The sequence below is a fragment of the Dreissena polymorpha genome, chromosome 3, assembly GCF_020536995.1.
Source record: "Dreissena polymorpha isolate Duluth1 chromosome 3, UMN_Dpol_1.0, whole genome shotgun sequence".
Taxonomy (NCBI): domain Eukaryota; kingdom Metazoa; phylum Mollusca; class Bivalvia; order Myida; family Dreissenidae; genus Dreissena; species Dreissena polymorpha.
The window spans coordinates 3,034,703-3,062,608 of NC_068357.1; the positions used below are offsets into that span (position 1 = coordinate 3,034,703).

Consider the following 27,906-nt stretch of genomic DNA (forward strand, 5'->3'; position numbering starts at 1 on the left):
GGAAAATACAGCTTATCCCTAATGTACGTTATTATTTATCAAGATACTTTTAAATACCTTGTGAAAAATGCTGTGAAGACAGAAAACGACCATGGGCCTGTTTTGTTTATACTGAATCCATATTGTAAATTCCTTTATATTTTCAGGTAAATTTATAGACGTTCCTGATTTGCCAAGGACAACCATCAATGTTGACACTAAAACTGTAACAGTGAATGCAAAACTCTGAAGCAATATGAACAACATCATTTGGTAGTGATTTGTTTTATATCTATGCATATAAGTGTTGAGTACTCATTTTCATACTGTCGGTGAACTTAAATGATTGCATTGTTTGCTACAGAATATTACGGTGCCATAAAGTGTGTGTACGAAATTTTGCATATGGCTAGAATATTACTTTGTGACAGAATTAATTATATTAATATAGAATATAAAGGTTATTTTCACAGCCTTTGGCTCATTTTGTTACATTTATGTTCAAGTATTATACATATTATATATAGTAATATATCAATAATACTCAATCTTTACATAGGATTGGCTTTATTCAAATTTAAGCAAAACTGTTTTGTTCTGTTCCATGAATACCTGTCTTCAATACATGTATTGAAAATGTTAATCGTGTATTTTTTAAGATTTCAAATTTTATTTAATTACTGATCATAAATTATTTGCATGCAATATTTTTTTGGTTGGATATCAATATTGTCTTTGCTTTTTAACATGTAAGCATTAAATATCCTCGTTGTATGACATGTGCTGTATTAATAGCATGATATATTTTGATATTTATTGTATTTATGTATTCTGCATACAATTGTATCCTGTGTGGGCAAAACAACTTTCTGGCAAGTACTTGACTTAAACTTGTTTAATCTGCAGGTATCGTTTGTCTGTGAATGAAATACAGCAATTATTTTATTTTATTTTTTATCTATGATAATTTTGGATCGAATTTTAGGTTTGCTTGAGTTTCAAATTATCAGTAAACAAAATATATATTTATTATGACTTGTACATAAAACATCGTCAGTCTTAATCATATAATAATAGCCTTATCAAAAGGTCACGTGAAAAGGAAGTGATAATGCAGTAATAAATAGTGTATATACTATCAAGCATAATACTTGACAGGGGGTGACAATCAGCTAACTTGCAATTAATAATTCTGGAAGATAAACTTCAATACAATATGATTTTTATGCCCCCCTTCGAAGAAGAGGGGGTATATTGCTTTGCTCATGTCGGTCGGTCTGTCGGTCTGTCCGTCCACCAGGTGGTTGTCAGACGATAACTCGAGAACCCTTGGGCCTAGGATCATGAAACTTCATAGGTACATTGATCATGACTTGCAGATGACCCCTATTGATTTTGAGGTCACTAGGTCAAAGGTCAAGGTCACGGTGACCAGAAATAGTAAAATGGTTTTTGAATGATAACTCAAGAACGCATACGCCTAGGATCATGAAACTTCATGGGTAGATTGATCATGACTTGCAGATGACCCCTATTGATTTTGAGGTCACTAGGTCAAAGGTCAAGGTCACGGTGACCCGAAATAGTAAAATGGTTTCCGATGATAACTCAAGAACGCATACGCCTAGGATCATGAAACTTCATGGGTAGATTGATCATGACTCGCAGATGACCCCTATTGATTTTGAGGTCACTAGGTCAAAGGTCAAGGTCACGGTGACCCGAAATAGTAAAATGGTTTTCGGATGATAACTCAAGAACGTTTACGCCTAGGATCATGAAACTTCATAGGTAGATTGATCATGACTTGCAGATGACCCCTATTGATTTTAAGGTCACAAGGTCAAAGGTCAAGGTCACGGTCACCCGAAATAGTAAAATGATTTTCGGATGATAACTCAAGAACGCTTTTGCCTAGGATCATGACACTTCATAGGTACATTAATCGTGACCCGCATATGACCCCTATTGATTTTCAGGTCACTAGGTCAAAGGTCAAGGTCACAGTGACAAAAATCGTATTCACACAATGGCTGCCACTACAACGGAAAGCCCGTATGGGGGGCATGCATGTTTTACAAACAGCCCTTGTTAAAGTTTGTCATGTAGATTATACTGCAAATAAATATAAGGATACAGCCTACATATAGATATGTTGCATGGTTTAAATATGGCAGTAAATTGTACAATCAGACAAGTCTGTTTCACATATCAGGGCTCGACACTAACAGTGGTCCGTTGACCCAGGGTCAGTAAAAAATAGGGAGGACCATTGAAACTAGAAATTTGGTTGATCCGTCGGACCAGTTAAAAATCCTGGCCAGCTTATTGTGAAATACTGGTGGAAAGCCGTTTTCATCAATAAAACAACTTTATATGTTCATAATAAACCGATAATTTCATAATTATTTTATGGGCCGACTCGAGACTGGGATAAAAATAGCAACATATTGGAAATTCCAATTTTCTAGATGCCCGGGTGACAAAAACCTGTTATTGGATCAAAAAATCGATTTGCGTTCCGCAAATGTCTCCTGACATCGCCATGATCGATACACAAATTAACATAAAATTCGAAGATTTCGGATAGAGAAATGAACAAAATGGTATTTAACTATTTATTATTTTGAAAAAGCAGCAATTAGCATTTTATCGATCTTAGTATCATCAGAATATACTTTGTTTACTGTGCAAATTTACACTGGAGGGCACAGGATAATGTTTTGATATTGCCGGTGAGTAAACTTGTGTATTTTCAAGATTACAACTTTTCGCGATGTGGAATTTTATTCCGGGGGTGGTTGAACCTCCGCCTAAAAAAACCTAAAACTAATAGTTTTCTTTTTATGCACAATACATTGTGGATAGTTCGGAAAGTAAGTTGAAATTTAGGTAAAATAACATAGAAATTGTCGGACCACTTGAAATCTTGGAGGACCAGTAATTTCTGAAAGCTGGTGGTCCTTTGGGTCAGTAGGTAAAAAAATTAGTGTCAAGCCCTGCATATGTATAAAGAAACATGTCTAGTTCTGTAAAATAAATGTTGACAACAAATTAGTATCTTACAAATGCATATGGATATACATATATATGGATGATAATGCAAATTATAGCATACATTATATATTGTTATACACATTAGATATATTAGATTATATACATACCATTTAACAAGCAATAACATAAACAATCAAGCAATAAAATCTATGGAACATGATATTTGTGTATTGATAAATAAACCACTTTTCTTCTGAAGTGTAGCTTACAACTTTGAAATTTATGTTTAACCCTTTGCATGCTGGGAAATTTGTCTTCTGCAAAAATGTCTACTGCTGAATTTCTAAAATTAGCATTATATTCGATTTGTTTCAAAGAACACTATCAGAATAGCAAACAGTTTGGATCCTGATGAGACGCCACGTTTTGTGGCGTCTCATCTGGATCCAAACTGTTTGCAAAGGCCTTCAAAATCCGGTTCCCACACTGACATGGTTAACTGCCCAACAAAGTGTCAAGGTCAACAAAATCTCAGAGGTAATATACAAGTCTCTTGGACTGCCATTATTATTTATGAAGTATTGTTCAAAACGTATTCAATGTACATTGAGTACATATAAATTGCATTAGAGAATACATCAGTAACAATGTGTCAACTATATAATAAAAAAAAATACTTTGTACATGATTTACAAAAATGTAAGCTCCATGACAATCAAACAGTGATAAATCAAATAACATTTTATGTCAATGAACACTTTTTAAATTAGTATCATAATAGTACGTTATAAGTGTCGTTCATTACAAATCAAATTGAGCTACATATCTGTGGCATTGGTTTAAATGCAGCACATCAAGTGTGTGATATTTTATACAACTGAAGTTTATTCATGCCTCCAACGTTGTTTGACACTGCCAGTTTGGTACCATCCTTACTCATACTCAGTGACTGCAGGTACCCAATATCCACTAGGTAGGTGCCGAGGATTTCACCAGTAACGGTCAAGTGCACTATTGAGTTATTCAGTGAATTGTACACCATCACCGTGTCAGCAGGCCCGACACAGACATTAACTGGTGCCTGTATATTCCCATCAGTGACCGCTCTAGACGTTCCCTTCATGATGTCGTACATGTTCACTGTGTGAGCGGCTTTGTCAGTCAATACCAGCGTGTTATTGTACTGGACATACGTGCACATGCTCTCAGCAATTTTGTACTCTTTCTTTGGGAACTCAACACAATCGAAGTCTAACTCATCCCCGTCCATTGTAATCATTCTAGCTGGATGTTGATATTGGTGCGCACTCACAACCATGACTGATGGCGTCTTGTGGCATATAGAATCAAACTGTGAGGATGTACCGATTTCCCTCTTCAGACTGATGACATTGTTAGAACTCACGGACAGGAGATGTAAGGTTTTGTCCAATCCTGTCACAGCAAGTCCATTCTGACACGCACACACACTGAGGGGACGCGACTCGAATGTGTACGGTGATCCTTGTATCTGTAGCAGCTCATTAAATATGATACATTTACAATTAAAGTTATCCACGGCTACTAGTCTTCCGTCTGGAAGGAAGTCAAGTCCAGAGAGGAAAGGGTAATTCTCATCATCTCCAGTCTTTGGTAGATCTACCGACACTATCAGCTCCAGAGTTACTGGCCTAGACAGGGTTGATGGGCAGTCTGGACTTGCCTGATCTGAAAATACATTTAAATCAGCAGTACAAGTGGAAATCCGAGGATAAAGACCAGAAAAGTGAAAAAATACAAAGTTATCTCCACAAATAGTTGTCGGTATATGCTCTCACATGCACGATCATGTGACTTACATGTACAATAACATGGCTTCAAACGGACAACTTTCCAAGCCCATCATGTAGGGAAGAGGACAATTACAACGAGCGAGGCATGGTATAGGGGAGATAACCCTGGGTTATGGTTAGGTTAGGGTTAGGGGTCGGGTTAGGGTTAAGGTATGTGTTAAGGCTTACCCTAACCCAAACCGGACCCCTATCCCTAACCCTTACCTTAACCCTCCACCCCCCATGCGCATTACAATACCATGCCTCGCTCGTTGTCGTTGTCCGCTTCCCCATCATGTAAGTTAATGTAATGTAACTGTTGTGCAAGAGATGTATACTATAAATGTTGCAGTGCCTACACTCATTGTACCAAAACATTTTAATCTTTTAGTTATATTACTTATCTGAAATATTATATGATATAAGAAGGATGTTTAAAGTAACATGCTATAAAAATAGGTTAACTGAAGTTAATACTTGGGCATCAAATGCACAGATATTAAAAATTATCGTGCATGTCACGGTCAGAGAATTTCAAAACATACAACAGCATACTTTAGCTGCATATACTTCTATAAGATGACGGTGGAAGTTCATACTTGTGTGTGCTTTATTTGTACAAGTATGGACACATTTTTGGTGGGCAAGATTCACATATAGACTATTCTACGTGCCTACAACTGACTTTGAGGTATGAATATTTATCCTGACTGGATTTGTCTTTTTCTTCGAAAATGGTACTGTTTATTTTATTTGTCTGTCTATTGTTCGTATATTCGTTAGACACAACGCATTTAATTTTATATTCTGTAAATAATCTGAAGAAGGTTTTGAGTGTGTATATGACAATCTTATTACTTATTCACTTATTATAAACCAGGATCAATATTATATGGAGTTAAAGAACTCGACAATCATTTCTTTTGAATCTCAATTATTCAAACTAAACTTCGCACAATACTAAAATTAAATGTTTTGCAACTTATGCACTCGGCCTCTTCAATAGTATTTCCTTCAAATTCATAACACAATATTTGTATTTGTTGCTGTGAATATGGTGATCGTTCCCAATTACAGAAACGTTCTCTAGGACACCAACTACTGATGAAACCTAGACAACGGACTCAATGGTGCATCGTGATAAGTCCTTCAGTGCAATCTAGATAAAAACAAAGGGTATACATTTTATTAAGTGCTGCGTTACCGTGTGGATTTGAGACTGAGTCTTTGGCTACTTTATTGAAGCCGCTGCAGAACACTTCCGTAAAAGAACATCTACTTCACTTATTATTGGGACCGTGGCGATTGCAGCTACATTTCCGATGCCAATACAGTGTATGCGCTCAAAATCAACATCCCTACATCATGAATGTAATTGACTGTGACAGTAACTAAATGTACTTGCAGTAGTACAGACTTTTAACATAGATTAAAAGTGTTAAGCAAACAAGATGTGTTTGCGAAACACAATGTCCCCCTATATGATGTTTGACCTTGAAGGATGACCTTAACCACTCAAAATGTGCAGCTCCATGAGATACACATGCATTACAAATATCAAGTTGCAAAAGTATTCATAAAATAAGCGATTTGGGCCACATATAATTGACCTCTGACCTTGAAGGATGACCTTGGCCTTGACCTTTCACCACTCAAAATGTGCAGCTCCATGAGATGCACATGCATGCCAAATATCAAGTTGCTATCTTCAATATTGCAAAAGTATTTATAAAATAAGCGATTTGGGCCACATATATTTGGCCTATGACCTTGAAGGATGACCTTGACCTTGACCTTTCACCACTCAAAATTTGCAGCTCCATGAGATACACATGCATGCCAAATATCAAGTTGCTATCTTCAATATTGCAAAAGTATTCATAAAATGAGCGATTTTGGCCACATATATTTGACCTCTGACCTTGAAGGATGACCTTGACCTTGACCTTTCACCACTCAAAATGTGCAGCTTCATGAGGTACACATTCATGCCAAATATGAGAAGTTGCTATCTTCAATATAGCAAAAGTTATTGCAAAATGTTAAAGTTGGCGCAAACAGACAGACCAACAGACAGGGCAAAAACAATATGTCCCCCACTACTATAGTGGGGGACATAAAAACAACAACAATGAAGACAGAAAAACTGTTGTGCTTTATTATTTACCTCAGTTTACACTAACATAAACATTTGTTATGAATCGGAAGAATTTAACGGAGTTGTTAAATGTTATGCCCTTTTTTCGCTCGAAATGGGTTTTTTAAGCGACAAACAGAACTCGTACAACTGATTTTGTTAACTAGCATTTAAGGAATGTTTATTTGCGCCCTGGGAATAATGTACGATATATTGTTTATTTAATAAATTACCTGTTTTCTGTCGCTCGCTGTTCAACTTCATAACATTTTCTCCCAATTCAAGAAGTTCGTAAAGCCCTATTGGAAAAGACACTGACAGTTTTTGTTTCAGTTTCACCTCTTGTTGTGCACTGATACTTGCTTTCATTATATGATTCTTCTCATCAATATATTTTGACAAAATAAACATTTGCTGTGGCGTTCCATGCTCCAAAAGAGTAACACAGATTGGTAATAGTTGAGTAATTTCTTCCTTAAGTTTCGTAGTTTCTGCAGACCTGTCGTCTAATTTTTTCATCTCTTCACTTTTAACTCCATTTGCCTCAGTTAACATAGTTTTCTTAGCATTTTCAAAAAGTTTATTGAATCGGGTTTGTATTTCATCTACTTCTACAGACATATTTTCAATGGACTCATTCAAGTCATTCTCTGACTTCTTACACTTATCAATAATATATTCAGCATCGGATTCTATTTGTTGCAATGACTCCTTCAGCGCATCAAGCTCAGGACGAGTTTGTTCAGACAAGCTGGAAAGTTCATCTACATGCTCACATTTCCGGTGTATAAAGGCACAGGTACTACAACAAAGTTTGGAATGGTCTCGACAGAAAAACTTGATCTTTTTACCGTGTTCTTGACAAACGTCCATACCTTTCATGTCCACTACGACGCGGACTGAATCCATGTCAGCAACTCTGATAATATCATGTTTTCCTGGTTTGAATATCGTGTGTAGATGACTGCACTGGTCACAAAACAGCTCTGTACAGTCTTTGCAGAAAACCGTGGCTGCCTTAGAAGATTTATTTCTAACACATGGTTCGCATGGTGGCGATGCATCACATTTGTTATCGAAATCGCTTGCTTTGTCTTGATTGGAGATAAACGTAGTTCCCGTTGCCATTTTGAAATGAGTTCGTTAAATTGTCTACTTTCGCTTTTGAAACCACAATTTTCATAAATAATATAGACCAGTTGACGAGTGACGTCACGCGCACCTGCAAATATTAGACTCCGCCTACTGGTTGGCAAAAAGAGGTGAAGTTCATATAAGCGCATATAGAGATGGTTGAAATAATCGTCGTTTTTATTGATAATCATGCACTATATCAAATATAATTTTACTAACTATGTCTGAATAAAACATAAGCGTGCAAGGAAATGCATTTTTGGAACGATTATATTTGTGACGATTTTGGCCGGTATTTTATCCTTAAACCCATATATTTGACCTTTGACCTTGAAGGATGACCTTGACCTTTCACCACTCAAAATGTGCAGCTCCATGAGATACATATGCATGCCAAATATCAAGTTGCTATCTTCAATATTGCAAAAGTTATTGCAAATGTTAAAGTTGGCGCAAACCAACAGACCAACCAACCAACAGACAGGGCAAAAACAATATGTCCCCCACTACGGGGGACATAAAAAGGAGGCAGTTGTTTGTGCTCAAAAGCTCAAATGTTAATGTGTATTTTTGTGTTTTGGTTTGTAAGATGATTTTTTATGCCCCCTTTCGAAGAAAAGGGGGTATATAGTTTTCGCACTGTCCGTCTGTAAGTCTGTCTGTAAGTCTGTCTGTCACACTTTTTGTGTCCGCTCTCTAATTCAAATAGTTTTCATCCGATCTTTATGAAACTTGGTCAGAAGTTGTATCTAGACAATATCTAGGTCAAGTTCGAATATGGGTCATGCCGGGTCAAAAACTAGGTCACGGGGTCGTAAAAACAAATCGAAGGAAAGTAATAAGCTTTAAATGGACATAGTTATCTGACCTGCCAAATTATATATTTTTGTTTAAAAAGTCAAAGCGGCGCAGTAGGCGGCATTGTGTTTCTGACAAACACATGGCGGTTAAAGGTCAAGGTCATCCTTCAAGGTCTAAGGTCATAAATAAATTCCAAGGGAAGTAATAAGCTTTAAAGGAAGATAATTATTCAATATTGAACATAGCAACTTGATATTTGGCATGCATGTGTATCTCATGGAGCTGCACATTTTGAGTGGTGAATCTACAATCACGGTAGTGGCTTTTAATTATTTACTACTAAAAATAGACATTTGTTAGAGACAATTATTTTCAAGGCAAGTCATTTATATAATTATAAATCTCAGATTATATATTTCCTTACCAAGAATTTAAGTTCTTTTCACAGTTACTGTACAGATTTTTTATTTTGATTATTTATAACTCAAATGATTGATTTGTCAAAGGTTTTTTTGTAAATGATATAATTATCATTTCTTTCCTGTACTAATTTGTGAATGGTAGGGTTTATTACATACCTGTGGACTTATGTCCATAGATACATTATGAACTCTGGCTACGACCTCTTTGATAAACCACAGGCCTTGGTTGTCAGTGATGTCTGACTTTGTCATTATACCCCCACAAACGAAGTTTAGGGGGGAATATAGGAGTGAACTTGTCAGTCGGTCTGTCTGTCTGTCGGTCCGTATTAAGTGTCCGCTCTCTAATTCAAGTAGTTTTCATCCGATCTTTACCAAACTTGGTCAGAAGTTGTATCTACATGATGTCTAGGCCAAGTTCGAACATGGGCCTTGCAGGGTCAAAAACTAGGTCACGGGGTCACTTAGTGCGTTTTAAACATTCAGCATGTTGTCTGCTCTCTAATTCAAGTACTTTTCATCCGATCTTCACCAAACTTGGTCAGAAGTTGTATCTACATGATGTCTAGGCCAAGTTCGAACATGGGCCTTGCCGGTTCAAAAACTAGGTCACAGGGTCACTTAGTGCGTTTTAAACATTCAGTATGTTGTCCGCTCTCTAATTCAAGTAGCTTTCATCCGATCTTCACCAAACTTGGTCAGAAGTTGTATCTAGATGATCTTAAGGCCAAGTTGGAACACGGGCCTTGCCGGGTCAAAAACTAGGTCACGGGGTCACTTACTGCATTTTTAAACATTGAGCATGGTGTCTCTTATTCAAGTAGTTTTCATCCGATCTTCACCAAACTTGGTCAGAAGATTTATCTAGATGAAAGAAGGCCAAGTTCGAACATGGGCCATGCCAGATCAAAAACTAGGTCACAGGGTCACTTAGTATGTTTTACACATTGAACATGGTGTCCGCTGTCTATTTCAAGTAGTTTAAATCCAATCTTCATCACACTTGGTCAGAAGTTGTAACTAGATGATGTGTAGGTCAAGTTTGAACATGGGCCATGCCGGGTCAAAAACTATGTCACGGGGTCACTTAGTGTGTTTTAAACCTCACCATGTCGTCCGCTCTCTAATTCAGGTAGTTTTTATCCAATCTTCACCAAAATTGGTCAGAAGATGTATCTTGATAATGTCTAGGGCAAGTTTGAATATGGGTCATGCCGGGTCAAAAACAAGGTCACGGGGTCACTTAGTACGTTTGAAACATCACAATGTAGTCCGCTCTCTAATTCAAGTAGTTTTCATCCAATCTTCACCAAACTTGGTCAGAAGTTGTATCTAGATGATGTCTAGGTCAAGTTTGAATATGGGTCATGCTGGGTCAAAAACGAGGTCACGGGGTATCTTAGTGCGTTTTAAACTTCACCATGTTGTCCGCTCTCTAATTCAAGTAGTTTTCATCATATCCCTACCAAACTTGGTCACAAGTTTTATCTAAATGATCTCTAGGAGAAGTTTGAACATGGGCCATTCCGGGCCTAAAACTAGGTCACGGGGTCACTTAGTGCGTATTTTAACATTCAGCATGGTGTCCGCTCTCTATTTCAAGTAGTTTACATCCGATCTTCACCAAACTTGGTTAGAAGTTTAATGGAGATGATCTTAAGGCCAAGTTAGAACATGGGCCTTTCTGGGTCAAAAACTAGGTCAAGGGGTCACTTAGTGCGCTTTAAAAATTGAGCATGATGTCCGCTGTTTTTTGTGAAGACGACATGCAAAATATTATGTGTCAATGAGGCATGTGGGGGTATTCTTCACGTCTGTGACAAAGCTCTAGTTTTTGACTGTCTACAGAGCCCCCCCCCCCTCCTTCCCCCCTCCCCCCCCCCCGTTTGGATTGGTCAAAATCCAAGGGAAGTAATCAGCTTTCAAGGGAGATTATTTCTATACCTGCCAAATGATAAATAGAAATTTTATTTCAAAGCGGCGCAGTAGGGGGCATTGTGTTTCTGACGAACACATCTCTTGTAAGGAAGATTTTTGTAAAATTAACTTTTTATAGTATCATAATCAGTAGGCTGGGTCTTTATATATGGTGTGTCAGTCAGAAAGCCAAAAATACCAGAACCTAAAGATATTCCTTAACTCACTGAGCTAAATTATTACTGTTAATGATAATACAACTATAAATATTTATATGTTCTCATATCTAAAAATAATGTGACCCTTTTGGAAAAAAATATTTCTAAATTAAAGTTAGTATGAAAAAAACGGTAAGCTACATTCTTTCAATGAAGCTTGTTTTTGTAACATACATTAAACAAATCCCCTTTTACAGATATATAGCTAGTCTGACGTTCAGAGAACAAGCGTTGATACAGAAACTCAGCTACGACGTCCTCCTGCAACAGATCCGGAACATGGCCATGTCCCCGTGATCGATCATTGCGGCTGTCCTGCTACAAAACATGTATGGAATCTCCATGAAGGAGCTGCTCAAGGAAGTGGACTGGCTCAAACGACAGGCTTCCAATCTGGGGGCATATATTGACTGGCCTGGTAGGTCAATAGAATAATAACTTTAAATCGTTTTCAGTTTGTATAATGTTTGTTTGATATACCATTTCAAATATAATTTGTAATTAATTATTTTAAGTATTGATTAAATATTTACCTATTATTTCAGTAAATGGTTGATTCTGTGTATAATATTCCCAATAGTTTGACACTATTGTCTTATTATTGCTGCCCACCGTATGAGATTTAATAAACACATCAGAATTATCATCAAAGTTCATTTGTATATTAATTGTTATTTTTACGGATTTCCGGTCATTGGTTTTAATTTGTTTTCTATAGTTAATGAATCAGCAGAAGCAGTTATTCGTCACAACATCTTTACCCATAAGAACATTGCCGCAGTAACTGAGGACAACGTAGTGGAGCTGATAGCAGAAGACACTTCGTTGACCCAGAATCAGGACCCTCTGTTCACGTCTGCTGCACAGGAAATGATGGTGTGTCTGTACCGCAATCAGCTGCTCATCGTGTTTGTGCGGGTGGCGCTGATTGCCATCCCTATCAACTCATGTGTTCAGAAAACGCTGCCTTTGAGTGAGTCTTTCTTTTATATGTGTGATTTAGATCAAGTATTCATAAAGAATGTGTTTTATTGTGTTCAAGAGAAACTGTCAGACACTATTTTGATGTTGTATTTTATGATTGTCTTTGATTTTAGGAAATTGAGTTATTCTGAAGATTTAAAAAGCTGCTGTTTTCTTACCTTTACTTGCTTTTGTCTTAGAAGTCATACTAATTGTCATGAAAACTTCACTCACTTAATTTGGGATGATCTTACGTCAGAAAAAGTACACTGTGCTTCACAAAAGAACATATTTAACAATGCTTGATTATTTTTTTTTTAATGTCAATTTCAATATCAACGATTCTTTTCTCATTCTACATATTAAATGGCATAACCTTGTATCTTGAAAGCAGCATTCTTTTGAACACGTTCATTTATTCAAGTTTGTATATATCTTCAGGTGTTCATTTCAGGTGAATTAAAGGCCCATTACAGTTTGTTGGAGAAGCTATTGAGCCGTGAGTTTATTTTTATGCCAGGAGATTCAGAGAAGGTAACGTAGCTTTGAATGTACTGTTTTCCCTATTATGAATTATATGATGCCAGTTTATTGTATAATCTTGAATGCCTCCAAAATATTAAAATACACTATTATTGCTTTTTTTTCTTTTAAAATGAAGTTTGAGGCATAATTTTGTAGCTTCTTCCATTTCAGAAAATAATTAAGTAAATCAATTTAATGAACTGTATGGTTGGTTTTGATGTGAAATTGGCTGCATTTATCGCAGTTATTAGTCCTCTTTCACTGGAGGGGACAGTAGGTTTACCTCTGGTCTGTCCATCTCTCAATCTGAATACTCTGGATCCTGCGATACTCAAAAAGTACTTGGTTAATGCAACTCTGTATGTGGATGGAGGGTCAGATGGGGGAAAATGTATGTTGTTTCAGTTGTTTTCATCAAACTAAAATTGTGGTTGCTATTGTTACAGAAATAATTATACCCCCATTGGTAATGGGGGCTATATAGGAGTCACTTTGTCGGTGTGTCTGTCGGTCTGTCCCAAAATTTCATCCGATCTTCACCAAACTTGGTCACAAGTTGTATCTAGATGATGTCTAGGTCAAGTTTAAATATGGGTCATGCCGGGTCAAAAACTAGGTCACAGGGTCACTTAGTGCGTTTTAAACAAAAAGTTTGTCCGGACCATAACTATGTCATTTATTGTTAGATTTTAAAATGACTTGGCACATTTGTTCACCGTTATGGGATGGTATGTCACGCGAAAGGATTACGTCGATATTTCCAAGGTCAAGGTCACACTTGGAGTTCAGAGGTAAAATGCTTGTCTGGGCCTTACTTTGTCGTTTATTGTGAGATTTGAAAATCATTTGGCTCATTTGTTCACCATCATTGGACGGTGTGTCGCGCGAAAGAATTATGTCGATATCTCCTCGATCAAGATCACACTTTGAGTTCAAAGGTCAAAAATGGCTATAAATTTGCTTGTCCGGGCCATAACTACCGTATGTTGTTCATAGTGAGATTTTAAAATCATCTGACTCATTTGTTCACCATCATTGGATGGTGTGTCACACGAAAGAATTACGTCTATATCTCAAAGGTCAAGGTCACACTTTGAGTTCAAAGGTAAAAAATGGCCATAAATGAGCTTGTCCAGGCCATAACTATGTCGTTCATTGTGAGATTTTAAAATCATTTGGCACATTTGTTCACCATTGGACAGTGTGTCGCGCGAAAGAAATACGTCGGTATTTCCAAGGTCAAGGTCTCACTTTGAGTTCAAAGGTAAAAAATGGCCATAAATGAGCTTTTCCGAGCCATAAGCATGTCGTTCATTGTGAGATTTTTAAGTCATTTGGCACATTTGTTCACCATCATAGGAAAGTGTGTCGGGCGAAAGAATTACGTTGATATCTCCCAGGTCAAGGTCACACTTTGAGTTAAAAGGTCAAAAATGGCCATAAATTAGCTTGTCCAGGCCATAACTATGTCTTTCATTGTGAGAAATTTAAATCATTTGGCACATTGTTCACTTTGATTGGACGGTGTGTCGCACGAAAGAATTACGTCGATATCTCCAAGGTCAATGTCACACTGAGTTCAAAGGTCAAGCATGGCCATAAATGAGCTTGTCCGGGCCATTACTATGTCGTTCATTGTGAGATTTTAAAATCATGTGTTCACCATCATAGGACAGTGTGTCGAACGAAAGAATTATGTTGATATTCCAAGGTCAAGGTCTCACTTTGAGTTAAAAGGTCAAAAATGGCCATAAATGATAATGGCATAATAATTCTTAAAAATCGCCATAAATTAGATTCTCTTGTTTTGTGAAGACAGCATGCAAAATAGTCTGTGTCAATGCGGCACGTGGGGATATACGTCACGTCTGTGACAAAGCTCTAGTTGAACACTAAAATCAGGAACCTGCAAAAAGTATTCAAGTTGTGTTGATGAAACATGGTATATGGGTCCAAATAGAGAATATCAACATTAATTCATGCGTTTGTTAGTCAGAAATTGTGGTTGATATGGACACAGAAATAAATGAAACTAAAATCTTTATAGCCTGTTCTTGCTCAGACAACATAAACAATATAGGATAGTGCTGTTTTGGCAGTGACAAAGCTCTCTTTTAAATGTATATTCCAGCCTACTAACAATCTTTCCAAAGACATCTTACACTAGTGTTTCCCAGCAAAAAGACTCATAGAGTGTCTCAAAAAGTCTCAGAATACAGTTCAAACGCTAAAATAAAAATGTTTGTACCAAATTGTTTCAGGACTTTGATGTTGCGTTGGCCAGTCTGACTCACACCTGTGGCGTTGTGGTGGAAAATGACTGTGTTCTTGTGAAGAAATCCATCAACAAGTACACCACATTCTTCAGTCAGATGTTTGAGCCATTCCTCTTAGGCTACTGGGTAAGGAAACATTTTATGAGCACATGAAGAAACAACTGATGATCTTGTACACATATGTATATAAAGAAACTCTATATTACTAAAGAATTAAAAAGAGTTGCATATTAGTTTTCTTTTATTATGTAAAATTAGATTATAGTTTCCATGCTCAAAAGAAAGACACATGGTACCCTCAAAGTTGGTGTGTATTTTTCCATAACCATCTGTTGTAGGTCTTGTCTTTCACGAGTTGTTTCTGCTCTGTAACTTGCAGGGGATATTACCTTTTTTGCAATGACCAGATAATGCGACTGTTACAACACATTTGTTCTATCATGGTCAAGGTCATGCTATTATGTTAAAGGTTATAAATTATAATTTATTCTCTGTGACTTTTATTGCCTGGAAGGACATTAATGTTACTTAGGATGATTATTTTCTATGACCAGATGTGTAACATACAATTCATATAGTTCTTCAGTGAAGATCACAATTTAGGATAAAATATCATAAACTTTAAATTCAGATATGGAACTGTTGAATGCCTAGTAGGATTTTAATATTGTGTAATATTACTATATCCCATTACTTCATATTGTTTTTCAGGCGATGTGCCGCTTCCTCTTGTCCATAGAGAAGGGATCTCATGGGAAACCCCTGGTCAAACTGCCCAAGACCATTAGCAAGGAGGCACAGGTGCTGTCCGCCCAGCTGATCAGAGACGGCCATGTGAAGCGCAAGGAGATCCTGTCCCTAGATATGATGAGTAACTCCCTGCAGGCCTTGTATGACCTTGGCGCTGTCCACAAAGAGAAGAGGTGGGGTACCTCTGGATATCTTAGCTTTAAAACAGATTAGCAAATGAAAATGGTGTAATATGAATATGGATTTGTTGCAAATGTTTACTGAACCACTTGTACATTATACAAATGTAAAAGTGTATTTATATCCCCTGCATGAGGTATGTATTAGAATCAATCTGTCAATTAAAATTAAATCATTCAATAAGAACATGGAATTGATGCGAGTTTATGCTGAGCCAATAAATAAAATATATTTATACCCGCTTCAAGGGGTACATGTATATATTGGAATGAGTCAGTTTGTTGGGATGATGGTCTTTATAAAATGTTTCTCAAGTTTCTGGAGCACACAACTTCCATATTATTTTTTAATCAATGTAATTAATACTTGTCAAAATATATGTCAACACCATGAAGTGTAGATTTGCAAGACAATTTGTTCATTCCCCAGGATCCTAATGTTCCTAGTTGTCTGCCCATCCCCCACGCATTAAATTCAACATAAAACACATTTTTTCCAGTAGATAACTTGCTTTTGGGTAAAGTCAGGTTTTGTTCTGAAATTGTATGTGTTGGTAGCTTACATCCAGACCTAAGTTGTGATTGATATTTGGGAAGGTCAGAATCTCATTTACTAAATTAATTGAAAACATTTCTGCTTAATACTTATTTTAGTTTGAATGCATTTATTGAGTAGAAATTGTGTGTGTACTTATTTTAGTTTGAATGCATTTATTGAGTAGAAATTGTGTGTGTACTTATTTTAGTTTGAATGCATTTATTGAGTAGAAATTGTGTGTGTAGGCAGTTAAAGGACAACTATTGTGATAGCATATTATTAAAGGGGCCTTTTCACAGTTTTTGGCATGTTTTGAAGTGTGTCATTGAATGCTTTATATTGATAAATGTTAATTGGATACAAATAGCACCAGTAAAAAATCAAGAATAAAATTAAAAAAAATAAAAATAAAAAGGTAACCCTCAACAGGGCTCGAACCACTGACCCATGGAGTCCTGGAATAAAAAGTCTACCATTAAGACCACTTGGCCATTCTTCCGAATACAATGTCAGATGTATTTTATACTTTATATAAGCAATCCTCGTAGTTTCACAAAATATAACGACAACAACAGAACTCTCCAAATTATTAATTCGTTTCGTGTTGCAACGCTTTATAATTTTCGGGTTTTTAAATCGTCAAAAGATGCACATAATGGCTATTTTAGAGAATGGTAAATGTTCAGTATTACTGTTTCATAACTAAAACGAAAATTTGCGAATCTGAAACAACTTTTTTCAATTTTGTCACTTTACCCAAACGTGAAAAGGCCCCTTTAAAAAACAAAACATTAATGTTTACAACCTAGTTTTGTGTCGTTGCAATGTTCCTTGGTATTTCATAAAAGCTAATACTTGTATAAGCTCTGAAATGCATAACCATTTTTCTAAGGTTCTTTTTTTAAGATACAAAATGTTTTGTGGGCATGTTTGTAAAGTGTGTAATTTTATGTTTTTATATTCCAGACCAAAGACTATCAAGCTTGCGTCATATATTTACATATATTATATGCTCTGGGCTTAATCTTTCAAATTATTTATTGATGTGTTTCAGGGAAGGAACTACCTATATGTACCCCAACTTAGTACTTCTATCCAAACTTACTGAGGATTTGTGTAAGTGGTTGTCATCGTAAATTTTAATATGAAGGTGGTCAGACAATGATGATTTATTTTTAACACAAAGACTATTGTTCAAGGTATTGTGATCAGTCTATGTCTGGCATCCATCTTCATCTTTAAGCAAGTTAACATTCTAGAACCACAGTCTTGGCTCAATCTTGTTTAAACTTTGTACGAATGTTTATCATGACATACACAATAACAGCATTTATAGATCAGCTGTATATCTAGTCTATGTTCAAATCTTGGTCAATTAGAGTTTAAAACTAGATGACTGGGTTAAATCTTAGAACAACCTTTTTGCCAATCTGGTTGCAACATTTATTGTTCAGTCTTGAACATTTTTGGCCAGTATGTTTCTCTTGGCAATAAATAAGTTACTAATTCTTGATAAATGTTTCTCATAATGCTTACTTTGACTATATCAAGGCTCAGTTTTAATCTGGGTCATGTATGGTCAAAAACGAGGTCACTGTCAAATCTTATAAAAAAAAGACCTTTATTTGTGCAGCACAATTTTAAAGCTGCAGCGCAGCTATTTTAAAAGAAGTTTTATAGTCCAACTTTACCAAAAATCAATGGACAGGAATGAATTTCACACTTCATCTGTAGGTCATATGGATAGACTCACATGCCAAATATCTATGTTGCATACAAAACCTCTGCAAAACGGTTATTATAGAGACAACTGTAACCCCGTAACTTTGTCATAAATCAATGACCCTGAAAACATTTCGCTATTCATCTGTACTGTAGGTAGACTCACATACCAAATATCAGCTCAATATCTAAGTGTTGCGAAAAAATTGAAAGGATTTTAGTCCAACAACATTTTTTATTAAATCTTGGTGAAATTTTGTCAGTATATATAACTCGACATAATTTAGAACAAATTTGAATCCGAGGTATTTCTTGTGTAACTTTATCATTTATGAGAGGGTTTTTTAATAACTTTAATAAAATTATGAACGTGTAGTGCGCTTAAACTGTGCCTCCAGTTTAATTGTCAAAGTAACACTAAGCTGGCAAATGTGAAATATGACCCTAACACATACTTATTATGCCCCCCTTTGAAGAAGAGGGGGTATATTGGTTTGCTCATGTCGGTCCGTCCGTATGTCCGTCCACCAGATGGTTTTCCGGATGATAACTCAAGAACGCTTAGGCCTAGGATCATGAAACTTCATAGGTACATTTATCATGACTCGCAGATGACTCCTATTGATTTTGAGGTCACTAGGTCAAAGGTCAAGGTAACGGTGACCCGAAATAGTAAAATGGTTTCCAGATGATAACTCAAGAACGCTTATGCTTAGGATCATGAAACTTAATAGATACATTGATCATGACTCGCAGATGACCCCTTTTGATTTTCACGTCACTAGGTCAAAGGTCAAGGTCACGGTGACCCGAAATAGTAAAATGGTTTCCGGTTGATAACTCAAGAACGCTTATGCCTAGTATCATGAAACTACATAGGTACATTGATCATGACTCGCAGATGACCCCTAATGATTTTCAGGTCACTAGGTCAAAGGTCAAGGTCACGGTGACTAAACTTAGAACAAGAGCACCGCCTTGCGGGTGCAGACCGCTCATCTATTTTCTTTTTAAAGGTGAAGGGACTCTCATTTTCAATCACAAAGGAGGGAGGGGTGGAGTGAAGAGGGGTGTATAGCATGGGAATGTGGACATTTATTACATTATTTTCACAAAATAGGAAAAAAAATGCTAAAAAAAAAAAATCGGGTGGGGGGAGGGGGGGGTGAGGGGATTCTTGGGTGCGATGGTTGGACGGTATTTCAAACATAAAATAAATATTTGTGTTTTTTATCGGTTTCAAAAAAAAATAATTTGGGGGGGATGGGGTGGGGGTATAGTGTGAGGGTGTGGTGGTCATTTGTGAGATGATCTTAAAAAAAAAAAAAAATAAGGGGGGGGGGATTCGGGGGGGGGGGGAGGGGGGGAGGGCACGGGGGATGGTTTGGGTGGAGTCTATTGTGGTATGTAAAGTAAGAGTAGTTTTGTCAAAGTATCAATCAAATCTAATCATAAATAAAGAAGTTATGGCAATTTAAGCAAAATTTAATAATTTGACCTTGAAAGTCAAGGTCATTCAAAGGTCAAGGTAAAATTCAACTTGCCAGGTACAGTAACCTCATGATAGCATGAAAGTATTTGAAGTTTGAAAGCAATAGCCTTGATAGTTAAGAAGTAAAGTGGATCGAAACACAAAATTAAACCATATATTCAAAGTTACTAAGTCAAAAAAGGGCCATAATTCCGTAAAAATGACAACCAGAGTTATGCAACTTGTCCTTTTACTGTACCCTTATGATAGTTTGTGAGTGTTCCAAGTATGAAAGCAATATCTATGATACTTTATGGGTTAAGTGAACCATAACACAAAACTTAACCAAATTTTCAATTTTCTAAGTATAAAGGGCCCATAATTCTGCCCAAATGCCAGTCAGAGTTACATAACTTTGCCTGCACAGTTCCCTTATGATAGTTAATAAGTGTTGCAAGTATGAAAGCAATAGCTTTGATACTGTAGGAATAAAGTGGACCTAAACACAAAACTTAACCAAATTTTCAATTTTCTAAGTATAAAAAGGGCCCATAATTCTGTCAAAATGCTAGTCAGAGTTACATTACTTTGCCTGCACAGTCCCCTTATGATAGTTAGTAAGTGTTGCAAGTAAGAAAGCAATAGCTTTGATACTTACGGAATAAAATGGACCTAAACACAAAACTTAACCAAAATTTTCAATTTTCTAAGTATAAAAAGGGCACATAATTCTGTCAAAATGCACGCCAGAGTTATCTAACTTTGCCTGCCCAGTCCCCTCATGATAGTAAGTAAGTGTTCCAAGTTTGAATGCAATAGCATTGATACTTTCTGAGAAAAGTGGACCTAAACGCAAAACTTAACCAAAATTTTCAATTTTCTAAGTATAAAAAGGGCACATAATTCTGTCAAATTGCACGCCAGAGTTATCTAACTTTGCCTGCCCAGTCCTCTCATGATGGTAAGTAAGTGTACCAAGTTTGAATGCAATAACATTGATACTTTCTGAGAAAAGTGGACCTAAACGCAAAACTTAACCGGACGCCAACGCCGACGCCGACGCCAAGGTGATGACAATAGCTCATAATTTTTTTTCAAAAAATAGATGAGCTAAAAATGGTTTTCGGATGATAACTCAAGAACGCTTGCACCTAGGATCATGAAACTTCATAGGTACATTGATCATGACTCGCAGATCACCCCTATTGATTTTCAGGTCACTAGGTCAAAGGTCAAGGTCACAGTGCCAAAAAACGTATTCACACAATGGCTGCCACTACAACTGACAGCCCATATGGGGGCATGCATGTTTTACAAACAACCCTTGTAAGTTATTGTAAATAACATGATTATCATATAATTACTGTGCAGAGAGGATATGCATTGGCAACACATATGTCCTAAGAGCAAATGTCAATGTAATTGAAGGAGGCCAATATTCAAATATTTTCAGAGCACATATTGTATGGACTTGAACATTCTTATTTAATATCTTGAAACTTTAAAATAAAAAAACTCTGATGATCATTATGTGTATATGGTCATTATATACATCTCCTCAGGTTGAATATGAAGGTCACAATTATTCGTGAAGGGTCAAATAAAAGGGGAGAATACAGCTTATCCCTACTGTACGTTATTATTTATCAAGATAGTTTTAAATACCTTGTGAACAATGCTGTGAAGACAGAAAACGACCTTGGGCTGTTTTGTTAATACTGAATCCATATTGTTAATTCCTTTATATTTTCAGGTAAATTTATAGACGTTCCTGATTTGCCAAGGACAACCATCAATGTTGACACTAAAACTGTAACAGTGAATGCAAAACTCTGAAGCAATATGAACAACATCATTTGGTAGTGATTTTTTTTATATCTATGCATATAAGTGTTGAGTACTCATTTTTATACTGTCGGTGAACTTAAATGATTGCACTGTTTGTTACAGAATATTACGGTGCCATAGTGTGTACGAAATTTTGTATATGGCTAGAATATTACTTTGTGACAGAATTAATTGGATTTATATAGAATATAAAGTTTATTTCCACAGCCTTTGGCTCATTTTGTTATATTTATCTTTACATAGGATTGGCTTTATTCAAATTTAAGCAAAACTGTTTTGTTCTGTTCCATGAATACCTGTCTTCAAGACATGTATTCAAAATGTTAATCGTGTATTTTTTAAGATTCCAAATTTTATTTATTTACTGTTCATTAATTATTTGCATGCCATATTTTTCTGGTTGGATATCAATATCGTCTTTGCTTTTTAACATGTAAGCATTAAATATGCTCGTTGTATGACATGTGCTGTATTAATAGCATAATATATTTTGATATTTATTGTATTTATGTATTCTGCATACTATTGTATCCTGTGTGGGCAAAACAACTCTCTGCCAAGTACTTGACACAGTTTAAACTTGTTTAATCTGCAGGTATCGTTTGTCTGTGAATGAAATACAGCAATTATTTTATTTTATTTTTTATCTATGATAATTTTTGATCAAATTTTAGGTTTGCTTGAGTTTCAAATTATCAGTAAACAAAATATATATTTATTATGACTTGTACATAAAACCTCGTAAGTCTTAATCATATAAAAATAGCCTTATCAAAAGGTCACGTGAAAAGGAAGTGATAATGCAGTATTAAATAGTGTATATACTATCAAGCATAATACTTGACAGGGGGTGACAATCAGCTATCATGCAGTTAATAATTCTGGAAGATAAACTTCAATACAATTTGATTTTTAAAGTTTGTCATGTAGATTATACTGCAAATAAATATAAGGATACAGCCTACATATAGATATGTTGCATGGGTTAAATGTGGCAGTAAATTGTACAATCAGACAAGTCTGTTTCACATATGTATAAAAAAACATGTCTAGTTCTGTAAAATAAATGTTGACAACAAATAAGTATCTAACAAATGCATATGGATATACATATATATATGGATGATAATGCAAATTATAGCATACATTATATATTGTTATACACATTAGATATATTAGATTATATACATACCATTTAACAAGCAATAACATAAACAATCAAGCAATAAAATCTATGGAACATGATATTTGTGTATTGATAAATAAACCACTGTTGATTTCTTCTGAAGTGTAGCTTACAACTTTGAAGTTTATGTTTAACCCTTTGCATGCTGGGAAATTTGTCTTCTGCAAAAATGTCGTCTGCTGAATTTCTATAATTAGCTTTTTCTTTGATTTTTTTCAAAGAACACTATCAGAATAGCAAACAGTTTGGATCCTGATGAGACGCCACGTTCTGTGGCGTCTCATCTGGATCCAAACTGTTTGCAAAGGCCTTCAAAATTCGGTTCCCGCACTGAAAGGGTTAACTGCCCAACAAAGTGTCAAGGTCAACAAAATCTCAGAGGTAATATACAGGTCTCTTGAACTGCCATTATTATTTATGAAGTATTGTTCAAAACGTATTCAATGTACATTGAGTACATATAAATTGCATAAGAGAATACATCAGTAACAATGTGTCAACTATATAATTAAAAAAAAATACTTTGTACATGATTTACAAAAATGTAAGCTCCATGACAATCAAACAGTGATAAATCAAATAAAATTTTATGTCAATGAACACTTTTTAAATTAGTATCATAATAGTACGTTATAAGTGTCGTTCATTACAAATCAAATTGAGCTACATGTGGCATTGGTTTAAATGCAGCACATCAAGTGTGTGATATTTTATACAACTGAAGTTTATTCATGCCTTCAACGTTGTTTGACACTGCCAGTTTGGTACCATCCTTACTCATACTCAGTGACTGCAGGTACCCAATATCCACTAGGTAGGTGCCGAGGATTTCACCAGTAACGGTCAAGTGCACTATTGAGTTATTCAGTGAACTGCACACCATCACCGTGTCACCGGGCCCGACACAGACATTACCTGGTTTCTGTATATTCCCATCAGTGACCGCTCTAGACGTTCCCTTCATGATGTCATACATGTTCACTGTGTGAGCGTCTCTGTCAGTCAATACCAGCGTGTTATTGTACTGGACATACGTGCACATGCTCTCCTCAATGTTGTACTCCTTCTTTGGGAACTCAACACGATCGAAGTCTAACTCAACCCCGTCCATTGTAATCATTCTAGCTGGATGTTGATATTTGGCAGCACTCACAACCATGACTGATGGCGTCTTGTGGCATATAGAGTCAAACTGTGAGGATGTACCGATTTCCCTCTTCAGACTGATGACATTGTTAGAACTCACGGACAGGAGATGTAAGGTATTGTCAAATCCTGTCACAGCAAGTCCATTCTGACACGCACACACACTGAAGGGATTCGACTGGAATGTGTACGGTGATCCTTGTATCTGTAACAGCTCATTAAATATGATACATTTACAATTTGTGTTATCCACGGCTACTAGTCTTCCGTCCGGAAGGAAGTCAAGTCCAGTGAGGAAAGGGTAATCCTCATCATCTCCAGTCTTTGGTAGATCTACCGACACTATCAGCTCCAGAGTTACTGGCCTAGACAGGGTTGATGGGCAGTCTGGACTTGCCTGATCTGAAAATACATTTAAATTATTTAAATCAGCAGTAAAAGTAGAAATCCGAGGATAAAGACCATAAAAGTGAAAAAAATACAACAGTTATCTCCACACATACAGTAATTGTCGGTACATGCTCTCACATGCACGATCATGTGACTTACATGTACAATAACATGGCTTCAAACGGACAACTTTCCAAGCCCATCACGTAGGGAAGAGGACAATTACAACGAGCGAGGCATGGTATAGGTGAGATAACCCTGGGTTATGGTTAGGTTAGGGGTCGGGTAAGGGTTAAGGTATGGGTTAAGGCTAACCCTAACCCAAACCCGACCCCTAACCCTTACCCTCTAACCTCCCCCCCCCCCATGCGTATTATAATACCATGCCTCTCTCGTTGTCGTTGTCCGCTTCCCCATCACGTAAGTGAATGTAATGTAACTGTTGTGCAAGAGATGTATACTATAATGTTGCAGTGCCTACACACATTTTACCAAAACATTTTTTTCTTTTAGTTATATTACTTATCTGAAATATTATATGATATAAGAAGGATGTTTAAAGTTACATGCTATAAAAAATAGATTAACTGAAGTTAATACTTGGGCATAAAATGCACAGATATTAAACATTATCGTGCATGTCACGGTCAGAGAATTTCAAAACATACAACAGCATACTTTAGCTGCATATACTTCTATAAGATGCCGGTGGAAGTTCATACTTGTGTGTGCTTTATTTGTACAAGTATGGACATAATTTTGGTGGGTGAGATTCACATATTGACTACTCTACGTGTCTACAACTGACTTTGAGGTATGAATATTTATCCTGGCTGGATTTGTCTTTTTCTTCGAAAATGGTACTGTTTATTTTATTTGTCTGTCTATTGTTTGTTTATTCGTAAGACACAACACATTTAATTTTATATTCTGTAAATAATCTGAAGAAGGTTTTGAGTGTGTATATGACAATCTTATTACTTATTCACTTATTATAAAGCAGGATCAATATTATATGGAGTTAAAGAACTCGACAATCATTTCTTTTGAATCTCAATTATTAAAACTAAACTTCGCACAATACTAAAATTAAATGTTTTGCATCTTATGCATTTCGGCCTCTTCAATAGTATTTCCTCCAAATTCATAACACAATATTTGTATTTGTTGCTGTGAATATGGTGATCGTTCCCAATTACAGAAACGTTCTCTAGGACACCAAATACTGATGAAACCTAGACAACGGACTCAATGGTGCATCGTGATAAGTCCTTCAGTGCAATCTAGATAAAAACATAGGGTATACATTTTATTAAGTGCTGCGTTACCGTGTGGATTTGAGACTGAGTCTTTGGATACTTTATTGCAGCCGCTGCAGAACACTTCCCTAAAAGAACATGTACTTCACTTATGATTGGGACCGCGGTGATTGCAGCTACATTTCCGATGCCAATACAGTGTATGCGCTCAAAATCAACATCCCTACATCATGAATGTAATTGACTGTGGCAGTAATTAAATGTACTTGCAGTAGTACAGACTTTTAACATAGTTTAAAAGTGTTAAGCAAAAAACAACAACAATGAAGACAGAAAAACTGTTGTGCTTTAATTATTAACCTCAGTTAACACTAACATAAACAACTGTTATGAATCGGAACAATTGCTAGTCCAAATCAGCCAGCATAAGACCCACTCCGCAAAATGATGAAGGAAAATAATGTGTTGGTAATTTTAATCAAACTGCAAACTTAATCATGCTTGATTGTTGAAGTAATTGTTCCAAACTCTTTACCAAGGTGTCAAGTCTGTTAGCATACTGACATATACTATAAAGCATTGCGTGGACCTGATTGACTTACGGCGATAATTTTGAAAATATAGTATCACGATGATTACTTTTAAAGATTAAATATTTAACGGAGTTTTTAAATGTTATGCTCTTTTTTCGCTCGAAATGTTTTTTTAAGCAACAAACAGCACTCGTACAACTGGTTTTTTTTTAACTAGCATTTAAGGAATGTTTATTTTGCGCCCTGGAAATAATATACGATATATTGTTTATTTAATAAATTACCTGTTTTCTTTCGCTCGCTGTTCAACTTCATAACATTTTCTCCCAATTCAAGAAGTTCGTAAAGCCCTCTTGGAAAAGACACTGACAGTTTTTGTTTCAGTTTCACCTCTTGTTGTGCACTGATACTTGCTTTCATTATATGATCTTTCTCATCAATATATTTTGACAAAATAAACATTTGCTGTGGCGTTCCATGCTCCAAAAGAGTAACACAGATTGGTAATAGTTGAGTAATTTCTTCCTTAAGTTTCGTAGTTTCTGCAGACCTGTCGTCTAATTTTTTCATCTCTTTACTTTTAACTCCATTTGCCTCAGTTAACATAGTTGTCTTAGCATTTTCAAAAAGTTTATTGAATCTGGTTTGTATTTCATCTACTTCTACAGACATATTTGCAATGGACTCATTCAAGTCATTCTCTGACTTCTTACACTCATCAATAATATATTCAGCATCTGATTCTATTTGTTGCAATGACTCCTTCAGCGCATCAAGCTCAGGACGAGTTTGTTCAGACAAGCTGGAAAGTTCATCTACATGCTCACATTTCCGGTGTATAAAGGCACAGGTACTACAACACAGTTTGGAATGGTCCTGACAATAGAATTTGATCTTCTTATCGTGTTCTTGACAAACGTCCATACCTTTCATGTCAACTCGCACGCGGACTGAATCCATGTCAGCAACACTGATAATATCATATTTTCCTGGTTTGAAAATCGTGTGAAGATGACTGCACTGGTCACAAAACAGCTCTGTACAGTCTGCAGAAAACGGTGGCTGCCTTAGAAGATTTATTTCTAACACAGGGTTCGCATAGTGGCATTGCATCACATTTGTTATCGAAATCGCTTGCTTTGTCTTGATTGGAGATAAACGTAGTTCCCGTTGCCATTTTGAAATGAGTTCGTTAAATTGTCTACTTTCGCTTTTAAAACCACAATTTTCATAAATATTCGAAATTAACAACACAGTCACAGATAGATTTAATAAGATTGTACGAAGTTTAAAAAGATTGTACTAAGTTTAAAATTATATTAAACCAAACAATAATTAAACAATACTATGTCCAGATATAAATCTTTGCTCGAAATTTGCGATATTTCTCTTTTTTAGTTCGTGATGTATTTTCACACAACATCCACTTCGGCAATCTTCCCGCAGAGTTGTCGTTCCTTGCACTCTCGTACAGGTCACAATATACTAAATAGTTTCCCTACATAATTCAATGTAATAGCGACATCTTTAAGCGAAAATAAATGCAACATTTTGCACATAGAGACCCCCATACCTTTTCTTAAAGGCCATTCTAAGCGGAGTCGATTTGTGCAATAAAGAAGATATGTTATGTACGAACCAAGAATGAACTTGTCAAAAGTCAAAATCGACTGTTTTTGCAACTTTTTTTCCGGCCGCTGTATA

At 36.1% G+C, this 27,906-nt stretch overlaps 4 protein-coding genes across 7 annotated transcripts in view; 2 read left to right on the top strand and 2 right to left on the bottom strand.

Annotated features, from left to right (window-relative positions):
* LOC127872763 (dihydroxyacetone phosphate acyltransferase-like) overlaps nucleotides 1–22,933 on the top strand; it is a 48,579-nt gene extending 25,646 nt beyond the window's left edge. For all 3 annotated transcript variants that reach the window (XM_052416146.1, XM_052416145.1, XM_052416144.1), the window contains 2 exons: nucleotides 147–1,068; nucleotides 22,467–22,933. In XM_052416146.1, coding sequence (XP_052272106.1) covers nucleotides 147–229 — 83 coding nt within the window. In that variant the 3' untranslated portion in view covers nucleotides 230–1,068; nucleotides 22,467–22,933. The remainder of the gene's footprint in view (nucleotides 1–146; nucleotides 1,069–22,466) is intronic.
* LOC127872767 (uncharacterized) lies at nucleotides 990–27,315 on the bottom strand. Its single transcript, XM_052416151.1, has 3 exons — nucleotides 26,487–27,315; nucleotides 23,542–24,422; nucleotides 990–3,802 (listed from the first exon to the last, which is right to left on the bottom strand). The coding sequence occupies exons 1-2, from the start codon at nucleotides 27,313–27,315 to the stop codon at nucleotides 23,569–23,571; spliced, it is 1,683 nt and encodes a 560-aa protein (XP_052272111.1). The 3' UTR covers nucleotides 990–3,802; nucleotides 23,542–23,568.
* On the bottom strand, nucleotides 990–27,637 carry LOC127872765 (uncharacterized). 2 transcript variants are annotated; one of them, XM_052416149.1, is made up of 3 exons: nucleotides 27,549–27,637; nucleotides 7,158–7,919; nucleotides 990–4,683 (listed from the first exon to the last, which is right to left on the bottom strand). In XM_052416149.1, the coding sequence occupies exons 2-3, from the start codon at nucleotides 7,831–7,833 to the stop codon at nucleotides 3,830–3,832; spliced, it is 1,530 nt and encodes a 509-aa protein (XP_052272109.1). In that variant the 5' UTR covers nucleotides 7,834–7,919; nucleotides 27,549–27,637; the 3' UTR covers nucleotides 990–3,829. The 2 variants fall into 2 exon arrangements, with proteins under 2 accessions (XP_052272109.1, XP_052272108.1); XM_052416148.1 differs by lacking the exon at nucleotides 27,549–27,637 and having other exon boundaries at nucleotides 7,158–8,133.
* On the top strand, nucleotides 11,656–22,933 carry LOC127872771 (dihydroxyacetone phosphate acyltransferase-like). The gene is made up of 7 exons (XM_052416159.1): nucleotides 11,656–11,834; nucleotides 12,135–12,389; nucleotides 12,834–12,913; nucleotides 15,166–15,306; nucleotides 15,892–16,103; nucleotides 17,702–17,763; nucleotides 21,594–22,933. Exons 1-7 carry the CDS (start codon nucleotides 11,744–11,746, stop codon nucleotides 21,674–21,676), a joined length of 924 nt encoding a protein of 307 aa, XP_052272119.1. The 5' UTR covers nucleotides 11,656–11,743; the 3' UTR covers nucleotides 21,677–22,933.
* Nucleotides 27,638–27,906: the final 269 nt, after the last annotated feature.

Excerpts from the sequence above, each read along its gene's own strand:
- LOC127872765 (XM_052416148.1), bottom strand. The coding sequence starts at position 8,052 with ATGGCAACGGGAACTACGTTTATCTCCAATCAAGACAAAGCAAGCGAT. Across the intron at positions 4,684-7,157 it reads CAGCGAGCGACAGAAAACAG|ATCAGGCAAGTCCAGACTGC; the intron begins GTAATTTATTAA and ends ATGTATTTTCAG.
- LOC127872767 (XM_052416151.1), bottom strand. The coding sequence starts at position 27,315 with ATGCAATGCCACTATGCGAACCCTGTGTTAGAAATAAATCTTCTAAGG. Across the intron at positions 24,423-26,486 it reads CAGCGAGCGAAAGAAAACAG|ATCAGGCAAGTCCAGACTGC; the intron begins GTAATTTATTAA and ends ATGTATTTTCAG.
- LOC127872771 (XM_052416159.1), top strand. The coding sequence starts at position 11,744 with ATGTATGGAATCTCCATGAAGGAGCTGCTCAAGGAAGTGGACTGGCTC. Across the intron at positions 12,914-15,165 it reads TGCCAGGAGATTCAGAGAAG|GACTTTGATGTTGCGTTGGC; the intron begins GTAACGTAGCTT and ends AAATTGTTTCAG. Across the intron at positions 15,307-15,891 it reads CATTCCTCTTAGGCTACTGG|GCGATGTGCCGCTTCCTCTT; the intron begins GTAAGGAAACAT and ends ATTGTTTTTCAG.